A 16,779-nucleotide genomic window follows, 5' to 3' on the forward strand; every position below is an offset into this window, starting at 1 on the left:
ACTCATCTGCTGTCTGCGACAGGCACGCTTTAAGACTCCGGGGAAATTCCAGGGTTCAACCATTCCCTCAAGTGTTCTCCAGCAGGAGCAGAGGAGGGCCAGCTGTGCCTGCTAAGGGCTGATTGGGGTGTCGGGAGGCCTTAACGGGAGGCAGCAGCTTGCCACCACTATGCCTCTCAGAACCTATAAACTTGGATGAGTCCTAGCTTAAGGAGCCACGGAGAGGATTTCCTGGAATGGAGATGGGAGAATACAAGTGGCCCCAGGCAAAAACTGTGAATCATTGTCTAAACTAGCCTTCAAGGTAGTGGGTGGGGGTGGGGGGGAAGGCAAGTGAAATTGGCTGTGGTTCAACGTAGTAGATCTCAAGAGGCCAAATGAGGCTGACTTTTATTCTAGAAGTAAAAGAAAACAAGATTTTGAGGCAGCTCATCTCATTCATCAGACATTTACCGGCCATCTACAATGTGCAAAACCACATTAAGCTCTGGTCCTGTCACTTACATAATTTACAGTCCAGGTACAAGGTACTAGAGAGAGATAAGGTGAGAGAAAACCTGGACCTGAAGAGGAAACTGATGAGACTGGGAAGGACAGGCGTGGGGGTTTCTACTTAGTTGTCAGTTCAACACTACGTGCCCCCCTCCATCAGGTAGCCCAAACTATTAGACCAGGTTTCAGTGTTATATGAAAATCGCTTTCTCTTTGGCCTAGAATGATCCAGTTACAGCCTGGACACCTGGATGCTGTGCATAAGTAGCGAGCTGGGGAATCCAGTGGCTGAGAGGGATACTACATTGATAACTGGCGGCTGTATCTACCCAGGCCTGGGCATCTTTAGAGCTTGGTAAGAGGTGAAAAACCAGGGTACAGTTTTGAGCACACCGTAGATTACCTGTCAGAACCTACTCTCGACAAGAAACAGCAGAGAATCCCAAATCCAGTCTCCTTAGCACTGTCCCCTAAACCCCTGACCTCTCTGGTCTTCTCATTCTGCCTACCTGTGTCCTTCTCAAGCCACAGCCTGCGCCTCAGCCATCATTAATGGCCGGCATCTTTCCAATGGGCATCCATGATGGCTACTTATCCAAAACCTTCCAGTAGAGCATTCAGAATGATGCTTTGCATGTATGCTTAGGAAAGACTTGTTAAGTGAATGGTCACAAATTCACAGACAAACATATATTGATCTATGGGACTGCCTCCAACTCTCAAGCCTTTCCCTTGGCTCAGCACAAGATGCAGTCAGATCTCCAGGCAGATCCTGCGTCTGGCTTACTATCATGCGATTTTCTGCATCTCTCCCAACTCCCTTCTCCAGCAGGAGAAGCTCATCTTTTAGTCATATCTCTCTCCCCATAACTGGGCCCATTGCCTGTCATTCAGTTGCCCCCACACAAAGTGTATTGATTAGATGTTAGAATGAAGAGGACAATGGAAGGAAGAGGGAGAAAGCAAGAGACCCAGAGCCAAGTGGGGAGAACAGTAAGAATTCACATCTTTATATTTCCCTTGAGAGCAGTACTGAGCTAACCAGCGCTTATTGAGGTCCTGATGTCTTCCATGTGCACTCGAACAGCTTTGAGGCCACACCTGTCTCTGAAGTTCTGAGTTTAAATGTCCAGTTAATATGTGTGAGATCGTGTATATGCTGTGGAATCTCTTAAAAATGGGAACAAATACTACCTAGTTTTTAGAATCACTGCAAAGTTTAAAGGAGATGAACCCATGTACAGTGCTTAGCATTCTGCTTCACCAACATGTCTGCATATGAATTAACGAGTACTCCTTTAATGAATCTTTCCTAAACAATATGCTTCTCTGAAAGCCCTACTAAGAGATTTGGGGCTACATCTCCATTATGAAAGCACATTGGAAACCGCTCATAATGAACTCTTGCAAAACCCCAGCCTAGGAGAACAGATGTACATACAAGTGAACAGCACAGAGTAGCATTTGAACCTTCCCAAAGAGAGACCCAGCGGCTTATGAAGGCCCCGGGAAGTGGGGACCTCCATAAGGGTGGGGGTTAGTTCTTAGAAGCTTCTCGGGAACGACACCTGAGTTGAGCACTAAGGAACAGTTTCTCGCGGTCAGGGAGGGCCTTTGAGACACAGAGAAGCATGTAATGACCTAGAAGCAAAAGATGTGGCAGGTGTTGGAAACTCTTAGCAGCTTGGTAGAGCTCCAGCTCAGAGAGCACCCCCAGCCTCCCTTACCCCCACCCCGTGTGTGTGTGCACGCACATTTTGAGACAGGCTCTCAGATGCCAGGTCCTCCTGTCCCAGTCTGTCTCCTCAGTGCTACGATTACAGGCATGTGTGGCCATCCCCTGCCTCTATTTATAATTTTTGGCTCTGGATGCACACAGGAATCACCTGTGGGAGCTTTCAGAATCAGTGCCTGCCTCTCACTTCTAAATTGATGCTAATGGTTGTTTTTAATAGGAAAGGGCTGGAATTTGTTTATAGGCTGTGTGGAAAGAAACAATGGGACCCACCAGGAACACACACACAGCCTGGCCTTTGGCTAAGAAAAACACCTCACAGACTGGATGTGTAGACATGAGGTCTGCCGGTAGGCTGGGATGGAACTGAGAGCATTTCATAAAGGAGGACTATTTTCTCTTCAGCAGAGGGTGAGGGAGGCATTCAGTGAGCATGAGTGTCAGTAATAGAAAATGGTACTGATGGCAGGCATTGGGCAGGCTTCCTGAGGACAGAGGACCCCACCCACTGGAAACTGTGCATGGTGGCCTTCTTCATCAGAGATTCAGGTTTAGGCTGGCAGTGGTGCACACCTTTAATCCCAGCACTTGGGAGGCAGAGGCAGGTGCATCTCTGTGAGTTTGAGGCCAGCCTTGTCTACGAGAGCTAGTTCCAGGACAGTCTTCAAAGCTACAGAGAAACCCTGTCTAAAACAAACAAACAAAAAACAAAAACCAGAGATTCAGGTTTAGGGGTTTTGTTTTACTTTGTTTCTTTTATAAAAGTGTGTGTGTGTGTGTGTAGAATAACACCAATCTTTTGCATTGGTGCTAGGAATTAAACTCAAATCCTGTTTGGGTGGCAAGCACTTTACTGTCTGGGGCATCTTCCTAGTGCTGTCCCACTGCCCTTTAAAGGTAGGCCCTTACTTTACAGCTCAGGCAAGCCTTGAATTCTCTATTTTCCTGCCTCAGCTTCCCAAGTACTGAGACTACAGGTACATATGAACTCCAGTGAACTTAGGTTAGGAGAGTGGACATCTATGGGACAGGTTGGGATCTACAGGGAAGCTACATGGAAGGCCTTGGAGGTGAGAGGGAAAGCAAACCAAAGTGCAGGCTGACACACTGGAGGAACTGGGCCCACAAGATAGATAAGAATGAAATCCCAGGAAAGTGGGGAAGATTGCCTGGTCCAATAGCTACAATCCCTTCCCCTTAAAGGAGCCTTTCTGACACCTGGGAAGTGAAATGGCAGCTTCATTCTCAGTCCCACCCTGACAGACTCACTCTTTACTCACTGCTCTTGAAGGGAATGTTCTCTGTCCTCCTTCCCTAAAGCAGTGGTTCTCAACCTGTGGGTCAGGACCCTTTTGGGGGTCACATATCAAATATTTACACTACAATCCATAATAGCAGCAAAATTACAGTTATGAAGTATAACACAATAGTTGTATGTTTGGAGTCACTACAGCATGAGGAACTGTATTAAAGGGTGGTGGCATTAAGAAGGTTGAGAACCATTGCTCTAGGGGAAAAAGAAGCAATGACATTTTCCCTGTGGTTCAGCCTGAAAGCCACCACCTGTATGAATTCTACCAACTCTAGTACATGATTGAAGCTATTTGGGCACAAAAGAAAAAAATACAAGAAGGATCAGAGAAGCAGGAATGGCAGTGCCGAGTGGGAAAAGGTATACCAGATGTTTATGAGTGAGTGTAGCAGTGGAGGAAGACTGTGGGGGACCCAGGGTTCTCTAAGGCAGCCTCTCAAGAACTGTCAAGCTCCTACAAAGCCCATCTTGTGAAAGACAAAGGGCACTTCTATAATACAGCACCAGACAGAAGCAGAGAGGGGGTTACACCTGTAAGGTATAAGGAGCAAATATGTGGGTGAAGGGTGTTCCAGTTAATCATTCTGCAGGGCCCCTGGGCCCCAGCCAGATTTCTGGCTCCTGGCTAAGGTGACTAGAAAGACATCTGATGACAAAGGGAGAGCCAGCGTGCAAACACTCATCTTCTCTCTAATCTGAACGTGTGCTTGAGGCCCTGAGTGGTGAGAGGTGAGGTCTGATAGGCGTGCAGCCAGTGCCATGCACTATGGGTTCCAGTCAGTGTGCATGGAACTGAAGAGACTGGGGAGGAGAAGAACACTGAGAAGAAAGGAGAGGCTTTTTATTAGAGAGCAAACCAGAGCAGGCTATTAGGGAGGAAGAGAAAGAATTAGCAAGACCTGTGAGAAGGATCGAGAATGGCAAAGAGAAATTTTTTATTCAGTTCTTTCTCTGGACAGCCTGAGGCCAGGTGCTTTTCCTGTGCTCTTACGGTTGAGTCCTGTAATGTCAGCACTGCCATCGGGTCTGACTCCCGTTCAGATGGAAATGGGGAGTTAGAGAGGTTGAAGATGCAGCTCAAGGTTGTGTAATGAGCACCGCTGAGGAAAACAGACAAAGGAATGGACCCAGGAAAGCATAGGACAGGCGTAGGGAGCTGCAAGGGACACTCTGTCTAAAAGATATGGGGAGTGACATAGGTAAAAATGGGGTCTGGCCTAAAGTCATGGAGTGTTTGGGATTCAAAAAGTAAAATGAGGAGCTGTTTATGTAGAGATGCCCTTAAAGATTTCTGAGCAGAATGACATGGTCCATCTAGTACTCAGATGGACAAACCTGCTGCAGTAAGTGTGTGTCAGAAAGGAAGCAGAAGAAGGGAGTGAGGCCGACGGGGACCCATTCAGAGGCACAGATGTGGCACATGTCTGACCTACATCAGTGGTGGAGGGAACAGAGAGAACCCAGGCCTGATGCAAGCCCTATAACATGGGTGGAGTGGACAGAACATGAATGCAGTCTGGGACATTCCGAGGCTGAGGTGGGGAGACACATATCACAGGCAATCTGAACCCCAGTACTGTGAATCCAGAAAAATGAGGTCCAAGGATCTCTCTAGAGGTAGCACCACACAATGCATACAATTGCAGCTCCAGTTTGGGGCTGTCCCTGCTTTCACTTCTCTCAAGGCATTTCTCACCTACTACTTCTATGTCTTCCACAACATACCCCCAGATCCAAGCTCCTCATAGCATTTAATCCAGCAAATCTAGAGTTTTTCATGAGAGGGATTCCAATGAAGCAGAATGGAGAGATGCAGAGGCAGGGAACAAACTTGGAGACCCTAAACCCATCTAAAAACCACACACAACCCAAGTACAGGTGGGTCTCCTTTTCTTCTGTCTGTCTGTCTGTCTGTCTTCTCTCTCTCTCTCTCTCTCTCTCTCTCTCTCTCTCGCTCTCTCACTCTCTTGCTCTCGCTCTCACTCTTGCTCTTTCCAGCAAAGTGGTGAGAATGGTAGAGGATGCCATGGACCAATGTCTGAAGAACAGTGGCCAGTGTGAAGGGAGGAGCAGACCCGGGACTATGGGGCTCTGGCTCTGATACCCAGTAATTCCCTTGAAGCAGGGGCTTATCACAGCTGCAAGGAGAGGAATCTGAGGGATGACAAAAGCCCCTTTTAGGGGCAGAAGACTGAGCTGAGTTGGTTAGCTGGTTCAGATGGGGATGAGACATCATTCAGAGACAATGAAAAAGAACATCTTAGGTGAGGGAGCTTGTTCAAGGATACAAATCAGGACCACACTGGGGCTTCAGAGAGGAGCATAAGCAACAGCTAAGTGGGAGAAATAAGTCACAAAACTAGATACAAAATCGATTCACAGCATCAGGCAACTCAGTGTAAAAATGTTCCATTGCTAACTCTGTACGGTTGCTAAGGAGACCCTGGGAATGAAACTCATACAAGGGTGTCTCTGAGGGCAGCTCTCCAGGCATAAGCATAGAGGAGGAAGAGTTTATGGCTTCTTAGAGGAATTGGTCAATCATTTATTCAAGTAACTTCAGGGAACAGATTTCTAGTTAGGAATAGCTAAGATGTATCAAGGTTCTCCTGTTGTCGGGCACCGTTTTAAACAACCCTCTAGAATATCTACTGGAATAAGGAAACTAAACACATATTTTGATATCCCAGCACTATACAGCTAGTAAGCAGCTAGACTAGGATTTAAATTCAAGCAACATGACACCACAAATATACACACATGCACAAAATATACATATGTATACATCTGTACTTCTTATTTGTTTGTTTAAACAGTATTACTATGTAGCTATGGCTTGCCTAGAACTCACAGCAATCCTCCTGCCTCTGCCTCCTGAGAGCCATAATTATTGGCATGTACCACCATGCTCATCAAAGTTATTTCATATTACCACTTCAAAACTGAATCATAATACAAATAATAGCAACACTTCCATAGGTAGCCACATGCTATGCGATACCAGAAATACATTATCTTCCCAAAGACCACGCTTTCTCAAGTGGAAAAACTGTAACTCAACTCTGACAGGTTGAGTTGACTTCAGGGTGCTTGACCTTGAAGGGCAGGCGGAACTAGGAGTCTGTACAAGGTACAAACTTGGAGCATAAGAGGAGGTAAGTGACCTTTCTTGGTGGGAGTGGCATTGGATTGGGGATAGGCTGGGGTGCTAAAGGCCTCACGAGAGGTGACATTGGAGCGCAGTTTTAAAAATTGATTGGGAGTTTGGCATGGTGATTAGGAGGCTGAGGTAGAAAGATTGCCAAGAGTTTTAGGCCAGCCTCAGTTGGATGAGACCCAGTTTAAAAACCCTTTCCCCCAAAAGAAACACGGCTGACTATTTATCAGACAGGATGATAAAGCAAAGTAGAAGGGGGAAAACGGAGACTCGAAAGAACTGGTCATACCAGGCCATTTGTATGGCTTTTGGAATTAAGCAGGTGGCAAATCAACAATATAAGCCAGAAGGCAGGCAACTAGGTCAAAGAGGCTTACTTGCCTTTCCACAAAATGTGAGCCACTTTTAAATAGCCCCAGGAAATCTGCCACGTGGTCTGAAGCCCTTCAGTCCAGATTTCCTTGAAATCTTATTTTCTCCTAATAAATCTGACTGCCTGCCTGGGCCTGTTAGTACAGGTTGGTAATCCCAGTTGCTTGGGAGGTTGAGGCAGGAGGATCCCAAATTCAAGGCCAGCCTGGGCTACAGTGAGTTCAAGGCCAGCCTAGGTAACTTAGTGAAACCCTGTACCAAAATGAAAGTAAAAAGAGAACTGGGAATACAGAAAGTAAAAAGAGAAGTGATACAGAACACTTGCCTATTATGCAAAAGGGCCTAGGCTCAATTCCTAGTCTCTCTCTCTCTCTCTCTCTCTCTCTCTCTCTCTCTCTCTCTCACACACACACACACACACACACACACACACGGGTTAGGCGTTGAGGAGATAAACTGACAGAGCTTGGTATTGGACATAGGGGAGGTAGCTGGGAACACGTGAGAGAAATAGTTTAGGGTGCTCTCTTGTCCCTAGCTTAGATAATACCCAAGGAAACTAGAAGAAAAACAAGCATGGAGAAGGAAGGATGACTGGATTTGGACACCTGGAACCTGTGGTAACTGTGGGTCAAAGGGACCAGGGATATCAAAACAGCAACCTACGATTCAGCAGAGATCTGAGCTAAAAATGACACTTGTCTGAGTTGTGCACAAAAGGATGGTGATCATTTGGAAGGTAGGTAGCCTAAGAAGGGGTTAAGGGCAAGTTGAGAAGAGCAGCAATCAAGAAAGCAGAAGTTCAGCAGTCCTGAAGCTGCAGAGGAGGACTATCCAGTGAGGTGGGAGAACAAGAGGCTGAGATCGAAGCCAGTGCAGGGAAAGGGACTTAAAGGAAATGGTCGGCGTTGCCAAGTGCTATGGAGAGGTTAAGTAACATAAGAACAGAATCAGAGAACGTTTTCTTCTATGGAAGACTCTTAAAACATCATTAACCAGGCCGTGAAAACAAGAGAACTCCAGAGAAATTAGCATAAAGAATAAAAGACTACACACTAGGGAGGTAGGGTGAGAGCGAGGGAGGCAGTGGAAAGGGAAGCCACTCAGGGCACTCTGTATTTGGTTCAGGAGGCGAAGTTACTATCATATGGCAGAGGTAGCTGGGAACGTGTAAGAAAAATAGTTCACGGTGCTCCCATATTCCTGGCTTATGTTATTTCCAGGAAAATTGGGAAACAGGCATGAGGGGAGGGATGACTGAGTTTAGACATTCAGAACCTGTGTTAACTATAGGCCAAGTAGGTAAGGGTTATCAAAGTTACACCAAGTATAATCTGGACTGAAAAAAAAAATCTTTCCATGTATTTATCTTGTCCAGAGGAGCCAGATCTTTAAGAGTGGGAAGTTAACTTCGAATCCACAGCCACCTCACCACCTTTTTTGTTTTTGTTTGTTTTGAGACAGGGTCTCACTATGTAGCCCTGGCTATTCTAGAACTCATTAAGTAGACCAGGCTAGACTCAAAGTCAGAGATCCGCCTGCATCTGCCTCCCAAATGCTGAGATTAAAGGCGTGCGCCACCACACCCGGCTACCTCACCGCCTCTTTGAGTCATCTTCATGAGAAAGGCACGAAAGCTAAAGAAGAGTGCCGGGGACATAGGCTAGAGCAGCAGGTCTTAACCTATGGGTCAAGACCCCTTTGGAGGTCGAATAATCCCACTGGAAAACAGATGTTTACATGATTCTTAACAGTAGCAAAATTAGTTATGAAGTAGCAACGAAAATAACTTTATGGTTGGAAGGTCATCATAACATGAGGGACTGTATTAAAGGGTCACAGTGTTAGGAAGGTTAAGAACCACTGCTTTAGAGGAAGGCTCATGACAGAGAATGCTAGAAGGAGCTGTTAGGGGTTTGAGGAATTTAGAAAATCTGCCCTATTCATGTGATACAGCTATACAGTAAGTAAAATAAAACAAAAAAGAAAGCACACACAAGTGGCCTTTGGAGTCAACATCAACTGCCAGGCTAGAAAGATCACTGGGGTCATTCGGGTGAGGTAAGGGGGGTGCAAGGGACTCAACAACCTTGGTCTCTGCCATGCTTGGGAAGTGTGCAAGTAGTAGCTCACATTCTGAGGACATGTGGCTCTTAACAAAAGACCACATTAGAGGAACCCAGGCTCTGCTTCAGTGACATATGAGAGTCAGGCACAGGACAGACAGAGCCTGCTAAAGAAAGAAGTTTGTCCTGTGGACTAGAGTACATGTTGATGTCCAAGTGACACGATGGAGCACCATGGCCTGTCAGAAAAGTCACTTCCTGTCCCTATCATTTTCCAAGTGCTAGCCCCTGCGCACTCCCGACTTTGAGGAAGCAATCACACCAAACCTCTACAAGTTGGTGCTTACCACTCAGGGCAGACCAGAAAAGGGGGCACAACTGGTCACACCACTGGTCAGCGACAAGCCACAAAAGGCTCTGCTGCCACCCCAATCTGGAACACACAGGAAAAATGTCCAACTCTTAGTTCCACTGGACATCGATCAGGAGCTGAGCAGGGTGGGCGTTTGGAAGGCTTCAGCCTCCGTCCTGCCTAGTGCTGGGATCAGCGCACACGGCTCCTGTGTCCACAAGACACAGAGAATACATTGTCCATAAGGAGGATTATTCTGTACAAGAAAATCAGACAAAGGGAGAGGTTGTTTCCAGCTGCTTGGGGGAGGTAGTGGAGGGGGTGGAAAAGGGCTCGGCCTCACATTGGGGGCATTCCTGCCGAGTTTAGCTTCTTCCTTTCAGCAGCAGGCTAAGAGGTGGTTCATCCTCTCTAGCCTGTACCTAGTGCTGGCCCTCTACAAAGCTACAGGGAACATTTGGCTACAACCTACCTATCTTAGCTATTGTTCCCAAAAAGCAGTTGAGTGTGGTGAGTCAGCTAAGTAGGACAGCAATTCTACAATGGAAGAAGAGAAAGAATAGGTGACCAGGGCATTCAGCAATGGCTGAATCCCAGCCTCAGGGCAGAACTAGAGAGAAAGGTCTTAGGTAACCTTGTCGGGCTTGGCTTGACGTGGATTCCAAAGCTTCCACCTTCAGTGGGATGAACTGCTGTGGGAAGACGTGAAGTTTCACACCTGCTGCTGCTTTCTCCATCCCAGAGCAAACCTGGGAGACAATGGAGCAGACCTCTGGCCAAGGGCCCCAAGAGCAGCAGAAGGCACGATCCCCAAGTGGAAAATGATGGTCAGAAACAGGAATGCTAGAGTAGTGCAAGTCATCTACAAACCCAAATCTGGGCAAGAAAACAGTGTTGTCTTTTCCATAAGCAACTCCGTATACATTCCTCCTGAGAGATCAAATAGTAGGGGTTCCAGACATTCTTTCCATTGTGGGGTGAACTGGTATATGAGCCCCAAAGTGGGAGAGGAGCAGATTTGCATGCTGAGATGTCTGGGGCTCTGGAGGGAGGAGGCGGTGGAAATGACAGTATGTGCTACCAGAGCAACTAAGAGAGGTGTGGGTGCCTCCACCACCAAAGTGTTTGCTTAAGGGCATGAGATGTAGGTGAGGCCCTGAATGCTCCTCTTGCAGCAGGAAGATATTCCTGTTCTTGGAGGACAAGGAAGCCATTACAATAGTATGGGGGGAATGAAGTCAGTTTAGCTGGGACAACAAAGACTCTCAGGGTTGGTTACAGGCGGAGCAAAGGACAGCAGTCACTGGAAGATACTCTGACAGGCTGGAAAAGGCCAGCTAGAGTTCTATTCAATATCCCAGTTAGCTTTGACATTTAGTGGGAAGAGAAAAGATGAGAAGATAAACAACACCTGGATGGGCTAATGGCCCGGCCAATTTAAGTGGGAGAAAGGTTTGGCATTGCCTCAGAGCAGATGACAGGACTCCCCTGGTACAGTGAGCTGTGGTCAATTAGCTTTGTCAACACCACTCATGTTTCCATAGACCAGCAACAGAGGACCACTTTTCCAGGCCTTTGCTGCCACAGCCTGGTAGAATGCTGTTTAACAAAGACCAAAGACCAGCATCAGTGTGTGGCAGGGGAGAACACCAACAGTGCAGCTGGAAGAAACTCTTTGGATTTTAAAATAAAAGAAAAATTAAAGATAAGGGGGAATACTTTAAGGAGAATTAGAATTACCTGGTAGATCATTCATAAATTTCAATCAGACAACCCTGAGTCAGTGAACATCAATTTAAATAACTTTATTGAACAAAGAAACCCTTTGGCCCACTTTTGCTGACTCAATCCCTGCCCTTGCCCACGAAAGAATGCTGAAAAAGGCAACATGGCTGCCTGTCCCTTTGGACAGTTCTTCAACTCTCCAAAAGCAGGCAAGGTGGATGGGGCTATGCCCTTCCCACTTTCAATCTGGATTTTATCTGAGCCACACATTTAGTGCCATGGAAGAGGACAGAAACAGGGAGTACTGACTGTGAGGCCAAAGCAACCCTGACAACGACAGTGTGAAGTACAATTTGTCTCAAAAGAGGAAGATGGTATTTCATCTGTGCTATTGCCTGACAGGGCCACTTCCTAAGAAATCTCCCACCTACTGGTCCCTAGACATCTTCATAGGCAGGGTAGGGTAAAAGATGGGTACTTTCCCCTATTTTCCAGGTAAAAGCTGAACTAGTATCACTAGTGTCCCAGCCCAGAAACCTCTTCACCTGCAGCCGGGATGGAGCCAACAGGATGGAACCTGGGCAAGAGAGGATACAGAAAAAAATATACCTCCAAGACATGCAGGCTGCCATGGTCTTTGGATTACTTGATCCTGTCTCCATTAGCGCACTACTGTCATGGAGCTGTATCAACTACAGTGTGTTCTGGGTAAAGGACAGTAAATAGCTGGGTGGAAAAGTAAAAAATAACTATCATTTATTCAAGACCCAGTATTTCACATACCATGCTAAGTGTTTTACATTCATTTTCTCATTTTAATCCTCACAACAACCTTATGAGGTAGGTAATATGACCATTTACAAATGAGAAGCTGGGCTCAGAGAAATCAGGTCACTTTCCCAAGGTCACACAGCTCTTCACAGAGGAGCTGAGATTTCTCTGTTGCTGAAAGCCTGTGTTCTTTTCATTGTACCCATCTACGTAAGCCTTGAGTAAAAGATAATTTCATTGCCCAACTCGGCACAGATCACCTGAGAGTGGAGGCTGCTGTCCACACTCACCGCTGGTAGGGATGCATTGAAGCCGACTTGATGTTGGTTTTTATCCCACTTGGCATTTTCCCTAAAAGTAACACAAAGAAAGGTAAACTTTCACAATAAATCAATCAGAAATGCAGCTTCTCAGAATGCTGTCATCTCTTCTGTGACTTCTGACTCTGGATGGCAGAGATTACAGGTTGTGGCTCTTCAGCCAGTTCCCTCACTGAAGGTATCAGGAGGAAAGGGGTGATCTGAAAGGAGATGAGGATCTGAACAGTCCCGTGCCCGCTCCCATCCCCAGTCTTCTGCTCATCCACCATCTACTTCTGGAAAAGACAGGCATGTGGCCTATGTGGTCCCTGTTTAATGTTACAAATAGAAAACCATGTTCTCCGCTATTCTAGTTGTCCTTCTCCCTAGACAGCCTGCAGACACTTCTGCAGCTGTTCCTGTGACCCCTCCAGACTGCTCTCACAGAAGTAAGTATGAGCATGAGAGATGGCAGAAAACCAAGACTAAGGGACAGGGTCAAGAGAAGAATCCATGCAGACCCAGACCCAGAAAACTGCCAGCTTGTTGATGATTTTCTAAGACAGGGTTTCTCTGTAGCTTTGGAGCCTGTCCTAGAACTAGCTCTGTAGACCAGGTTGGCCTCAAACTCACAGACATCCTCCTGCCCTGCCTCTGCCTCCTGAGTGCTGGGATTAAAGGCACGCATCACCACCACCTGGCAATGAATCTTGATTATCTACCAAATGGTCTTGATCAAGGTCTGGTCACTTATTTCTCTACCTAAGAGATACACACTAACATCTAGAATAAATAGGACAATTGAGACAAAAGTCTGAAATGGAAGTAAAAGGCAGCACCAGTTTTTGCTATTCAAGTCCATTTCTTCACTCTCTGGTACCTGTTGCAAAGCTTCCAAATGTCTTCTAAGTAGCAATGCAAAGGAGGAAGATCTCCAGGTCCGGGGTTAAAGAAGGCTTACTCTAGCTCATTCCCATACTCCTGGATAGTTAGCCCATGTCACCCTACCTGGTTGACCTGCTTGAGCCATCTGGACACCACTGAGCATTGTCTGCTGCTGGTTTGAAGCACCTGCCATTTGAACTTGCTGTAATCCTGAGGCTCCTGCAAGGATTGGACCAGCTCCTGGCTGGCCGGGTTGGCCAGGACCACTGCTACCTGAAGGTCTCCAATTAGATAGCCCCTTCCCAAAGGCAACAGCTGCCACTAAGGCATTGGTGTCTGCAGGGTTGAAAGTCTGCTTGTTTGGCCGAAGACCTGAAGAAAAAGTCAAGAACCATGAAGTGTGTGTGTGTGTTCAATTCTGGACTAAACCCAGCAGCTGGAGGGCCGTGATGACCACCAGTTCTGATTGCAGAGACAACTAGAATTCCTCCAACTCCAAAGAGCTCAAAGTCCCCCAAACCTAACTTTAATTTTCACTTTGTCCATTTCTTCCATTTGCTTTAAGGCTAGTCTCAGACACAAAACACTAACAGGATACAGACACTTTCCTTGCCAGTTTATTCTTCTTTTTTAAAATCACATTTATTTATTTTGTGTGTGGTGGTTACAGGACAACTTGTTGGTTCTTCCCTCCACCATATTGGTCCCAGGGATCAAATTTAGGTCAGGCCTGGCAACAGGTGCCTTTGCCTACTCAGCCATCTTGCCAGGCCCAGCAGTCTATTCTTCTATCCTTACTTCACCACTAGGCAGATTACTATTACTACTCTAGTGATCTTGTACAGCTCCTCCTCTGTTCTGTCAACCATCCCTCCTTACCTCCACTCTCTGATTCTCGTTCCTCTTTGCTGATTTTCTCTAAAAGGTTTGAGCACATTTTATTCAAGCTCTGGATCTGCTTCTGTAACACACATGAATTGATATAGATTAGTAATGATTCTGGGGAAGCATCTCCCTTGTGCTCTTCCAGAGGCAGCCTAGCTGTATGTAACCAACCACATACCCCTATTACACAGGATTGGTAAAGCCTTGCTTCTTATGAAGGAATGGGGATGGGGCAGCAGGGCAGTGACTCAGTCTAACCTGCGCTGCATCAGCACCAATTCTGGCAGCATCTGTTGTCAGCTGCTTCTCCTGCTCTTCAACTTCAGGGTCAGGCTTGGTTCTCAAATGGTCAGGGACGACCTCATGGCTGAAAACAGGCACTCGTCCTTCAGTCTGACGCTGTAACACAGATTGTATTAATCCTATTTGCTATCCAAGTAAGTTGACTCTAACCCAGTTTCCCTTCCACAAGAAACGGCATTTTCAGAGACAACACAACCTGAGGCACAAATGTAGCTTTCTATGGCACTGTCTTTCCACACACACTCTATCAGAACTCGGGCAAATTAAATTCCACACTGTAATTGTCTTTTTGTTGTTTGTTTTGGTCTTTTGTGATTCCCCACCCTGACCCCCATTCTGGGACCAAAACCAGGACTTTGTTCTACCACTGAGCTAAATTCCCAACCCCATATTTTAAAGACTGATTGGACAAAATCACAGGCAGGCAGAACAGCCTTTTTTTTTTTTTTTTTTGCCTGATATAGATGTTGGAAAAGAAAGGCCATGGACTTGGTGACATGGGCCTTGGTTTTCACAGCATTGTTTAAGAGTGACTACCACCTCCAGAAGAATAAAAAAGCAAGTCTTCCAGATGGCAGCCCTTACTTTCCATTGCTATACGGAGGATCCAATAAACAACTGTGCTCTAGACTTTCATTTAACTTGATTTCCCAAGTTTAATCCTTTCTTCTTACCATGAGGTCTTCATCTCGATCTGGGGACAGCACCAGAGGGATGATGACCTGGTTACGAAACAGGGGTGTCTTCTCATGCTTTAAGACCTTGTTCAGAGTGTTCAACTGTCCAGAGAGCAGTGCAAAGCTATCCAGGACAGAGGGCCTGGGGGTGGCAAGAAGTCATCAGAACTACTTTTCCCTATAAAGTAATCTCTAAAAGTTCCCAATGCGGGAACACCCAGACTAACCCCTAGAAGACTCACAGCCCTAGGACTGGCCTAGGCAAGAACCAGACTTGCTAGCAGATGGAGTTAGGAAAGAGGAACACACTTTCAATTTCTGACATAGAGGTTGAAAAAAGTAACTTGTTTGAATGGGATTGGGAGTGGTGGCAAACAGAAACTGGTTATACTGTGGTGAAAATTCTTAAAGTGGATAAAAGCCTCCTTTGTAGCTTCCTAACAGAATCCACCTTTGCAGAGTAGGATAGATCTCAGATTCAGTCACATCGGTGGAAGGAGATACAGCATGCTATTATGGTCCTCCACTGGGGGAAATACCTCCTCACCAAAGAAGTCAAAGCATAAGAATTAAAACCTAGAAATAACCTGAGTTGGGAAACTGGGCATTTCTCTACTTCCTGGCTATGGAGGCCTTAAACCAAACTATACTTGTCAATGTTGGGCAACCTAGTTCTTTCCAAATCAAAAAGGATATTTGCAAACTGATAAATAGTTACATCACTGGAGATGTCCTGTCAGCCAGGGGGCTTGGCCCCACCACCCATGGCTCCCTCCCCAGCTTGTCCTGGCAGTCCTTACCAGGTGAGCCGGTCATACTCGTTTTCCAGCTTGTAAATGAAGCTCCCCAGTGAATTCTTCAGATCGGCCACTTGATTCAGCAGTGCATCTAATGATGCCTCAAGCTGCTTCTCCTCCCTCTGCATCAGTAGGACATTTGGTTACTCAGATACCAGTGAGTGTGACACACACAGAGAGGCTAAATTGTTTTCTATCTTGGTATTTGGGTTACAGTATCAACCCTCAGACCTTTCAACCTGTTCACCTGGCCTGAAGTCCTCCTGCCAACTGGTCCCTTCTACTATCCACCTACACTATGGTCCTTCAATAAGAACACTGCACCAGGCCCAATTCCCTTCCGCTTATGACCTCATTTTTTTTTGTTTTATTTTGTTTTTGTCTTCAAAACAAAATTGGCTTAGCACTGTATCCCTTACCCTTTATCATTTCCATTCTCATCTCCCAGCTCTGAGGTTTGCCGCTCTTAAAAGCCAATCTTCTCTTGGATCTGCAGTAGGACATGCTCAAGCCCAAGCCCAATCTTCTTTCTAAGCCTAGCCTTTTTCTGGAAAATAGACATAGTCTGCCTACCATGCTCCTGCTTGCTGTCATTAACGCTGCTTTCCTGGGGCATATGGAAAATCCTTGTATTGCATCACTTTGTGGGGTTGGTATTGCCACATTTCTTTCTTTCTTTTCTCTCTCTCTCTCTCTCTCTCTCTCTTTTTTTTTTCGAGACAGGGTTTCTCTGTAGCTTATGAGGCTGTCCTGGAACTAGCTCTTGTAGACCAGGCTGGCCTCGAACTCACAGAGATCCACCTACCTCTGCCTCCCGAGTGCTGAGATTAAAGGCGTGCACCACCACTGCCCGGCTTGCCACATTTCTTTCAGAAAGTTCAGTACATTTTAGAAAGGTTAGGCATGATAGCAGGGGTGCTATCGGTACTTAATGTCAGAAGGAATTCCTGA

General features: G+C 46.3%; 1 protein-coding gene across 1 annotated transcript; it reads right to left on the bottom strand.

The window, feature by feature from the left end:
* Positions 1 to 11,276: 11,276 nt before the first annotated feature.
* Med8 (mediator complex subunit 8) lies at positions 11,277 to 15,956 on the bottom strand. Its single transcript, XM_048450490.2, has 6 exons — positions 15,832 to 15,956; positions 15,029 to 15,173; positions 14,310 to 14,450; positions 14,046 to 14,127; positions 13,290 to 13,538; positions 11,277 to 12,333 (listed from the first exon to the last, which is right to left on the bottom strand). Exons 1-6 carry the CDS (start codon positions 15,954 to 15,956, stop codon positions 12,269 to 12,271), a joined length of 807 nt encoding a protein of 268 aa, XP_048306447.1. The 3' UTR covers positions 11,277 to 12,268.
* Positions 15,957 to 16,779: the final 823 nt, after the last annotated feature.

Source organism: Myodes glareolus, chromosome 3 (assembly GCF_982192425.1).
Source record: "Myodes glareolus chromosome 3, mMyoGla1.1, whole genome shotgun sequence".
Lineage (NCBI taxonomy): Eukaryota > Metazoa > Chordata > Mammalia > Rodentia > Cricetidae > Myodes > Myodes glareolus.

Coding starts and splice junctions, on each gene's coding strand:
- Med8 (XM_048450490.2), bottom strand. CDS start 15,956: ATGCAGAGGGAGGAGAAGCAGCTTGAGGCATCATTAGATGCACTGCTG. Junction 15,174..15,831: donor GAGTATGACCGGCTCACCTG/GTAAGGACTGCC, acceptor TGCCACCCCCAG/GCCCTCTGTCCTGGATAGCT. Junction 14,128..14,309: donor TTGGTGCTGATGCAGCGCAG/GTTAGACTGAGT, acceptor TGTGTGTTACAG/AAGCAGATCCAGAGCTTGAA.